Source organism: Hipposideros armiger, unplaced genomic scaffold, assembly GCF_001890085.2.
Source record: "Hipposideros armiger isolate ML-2016 unplaced genomic scaffold, ASM189008v1 scaffold_458, whole genome shotgun sequence".
In the NCBI taxonomy this organism is placed as follows: Eukaryota; Metazoa; Chordata; class Mammalia; order Chiroptera; family Hipposideridae; genus Hipposideros; species Hipposideros armiger.
This window is the reverse complement of record NW_017731808.1, coordinates 1,667,818-1,669,924: the sequence shown is the minus strand read 5'-3', so window position 1 is coordinate 1,669,924 and position 2,107 is coordinate 1,667,818. Positions and strand designations below refer to the sequence as shown.

The 2,107-nt window shown below is 64.8% G+C and overlaps 1 protein-coding gene across 1 annotated transcript in view; it reads right to left on the bottom strand.

The window, feature by feature from the left end:
* Positions 1-322, bottom strand: part of PDXK (pyridoxal kinase) — a 43,618-nt gene extending 43,296 nt beyond the window's left edge. The window contains exon 1 of the mRNA XM_019666008.1: positions 109-322. Coding sequence (XP_019521553.1) covers positions 109-195 — 87 coding nt within the window. The 5' untranslated portion in view covers positions 196-322. The remainder of the gene's footprint in view (positions 1-108) is intronic.
* Positions 323-2,107: the final 1,785 nt, after the last annotated feature.

Sequence of the window (2,107 nt, the reverse complement as noted above, 5' to 3'; positions counted from 1 at the left end):
CCCGGCCCACCGCAGGGGCCCACCACGTGCTCCCGGCCCGCGTCGGGGGCCCCGCGCCCCTGACGGCACTCGGGCCGGCTGTGGCCCCCGCGCGTTACGTAAGCGTACCTGCAGCGGGAACGCGGCCGCCCGGTTGCCCACGTAGCCGCGGACGACGTGGCTCTGGATGGAGAGCACCCGGCACTCCTGCTCCATGCCGGCCTGCCGGGGCGGCGCGGGGCCGGGCGCGGGCGATGGGCGCAGGCGCTCGGCGGGGACGCCAGCCCTCAGTGCGGACCGGAACCTGCCGGTCCCGCGCGGCGCGGCGCCGGGGCGGGGCCTGGGGCGGGGCGTCGCCGGCCCCGCCCCCGGGGCAGGGTGACTCGAAACCGCACCCCCCACGCCGTTCTCTACCCACTCCGCCGCCGCGGCGGCCCACGTCACTCTGCGCTCCTGGCACGTGGGCGGGGGCAGCCGGTCCCCAAACACTGGGTTTGCCCTTCTGGTTTTGCGGGAAGGGCACTGGAGCGTCGCTCGTCCGTTCCAGTCTTTGATTGGTGGATTCGTTCATTCATCCATGCATCAGGTCGGGGGGCCCTGCACCCGGTCTCTTGGGCCACTAGCCCAACCCGCGGAACAGCCATGCAGGAAACGCGCAGGCTCGGCTCCGCGAGTGTGGCCACCGGCCGGGTGACCGCGGAAACAGACGAGGCTGGAAGTGACCGGACCAGTCTCCCACAGCCCCGGGGCGCGCGCAGTGCTGGGCCCCCCACTCCAGAGGTGTCAGGGCCGCCGAGCCCCCTGTCGGGAATCGGATCCACACCTGCCCCTCGGACCAGCGGCGGCCCCGCGCGTGGACCCACGAGCGCCACGCCCGCCCTGAGGACCAAGGACCCAGGCCACCCCCCACTGCCGCGGCGCGCTCGCCCATGGGACGCGGAGCTGACCCACTCGTGCGGCCTTGGGGCCTGCGGGGACCTGGCCTCCCCCAAGAGGCCTGGGGGTGGGGCGGACATCTCCGCAGCGCCAGGAGACCCAGCCCTTCAACCCGGGCCATGTGGCAGGCCCACCGGCCTCAGGGGGCCCCGGCTGCGCACGTGGCCCACGCCCACCCAAGCCACGCCCTGTCTCCACGTTCGGAGACCCGGCCTTCCACCGGGTGGGGGCCCAGCCCAGCCGTCATGACCCTTACCCTTCACGTCCCACTCCCGCCCTCGCCACAGCTGAGCGGCTCTCTGCGGCTTCTCCTGGCCAACCCGCACCCCTCCACCCCCCCAGGTGTGAGACCTCCCGACGTGATTTGGGTCCCTTATGGTGACTCCAGGCAGCATGTTGAAAGCTCGCTAGCCTGGTGAGGAGGTGGAAGCAGTGACCCAACCAGTGCTGGGATGGCGGGGAAAGAAAGCTGTGCCATACGTCGCTGTCCAGGTTTTGAAGAGGACAAAGAGGTAGTTAATAATTGTGAACATTTATTGAGTGCTTACTATGAGCTAGGCGCATGCCACACATTAACACAGGCAATCATGTTAGAAAAACAAAATTCAACCAAGTGAATGTGAAGATCTAATTGGCTTTATCAAGCGATGTGTGAGTCTGGCAGCAGCCCCTGCAGCAGCTAGAAGGGAGTCCCCAGGAGTTGTACAAAGTGGAACTGGGTGAAACGAAGACGTTAACAGGAGGCAGCAGCGCCTCCCCTAAGGTGACCTCACTAGCATGGACCAGTAATTTCCGGACTGGTTGGTTTAAAATCCCACCCCAGGGAGAGGCTGCAACTACAGTTAGGTTAGTTATTAACTTTTGGTTTGGTGACATGGCTTAGCATGAGTGGCTCCATTTTGGATATTGTATCTTGTTTCTTTCCTTTTTTTTTTTTTTTAATAGTCTTCATAAACACCTTATACAGTAGGGGTTAAGGTTCCAGCTAGTGATGGCGTTGCTGGGCGAGAGCCCCTGGAATGCACAGTGGCCGGCGGCACCCGCCATGGCCCTTGCCACCCTTTTCTCACGCCTGCTCTGTGAGGTCAATGGCCCTTGGCTCTTGGGAGGGCTGATGAATCCCTCTCTCTGCAGCGGATCTCACCTCCTCCAGACCTTGATGTATCTCACCCAGGTCCCCCCTCTCCCTGGG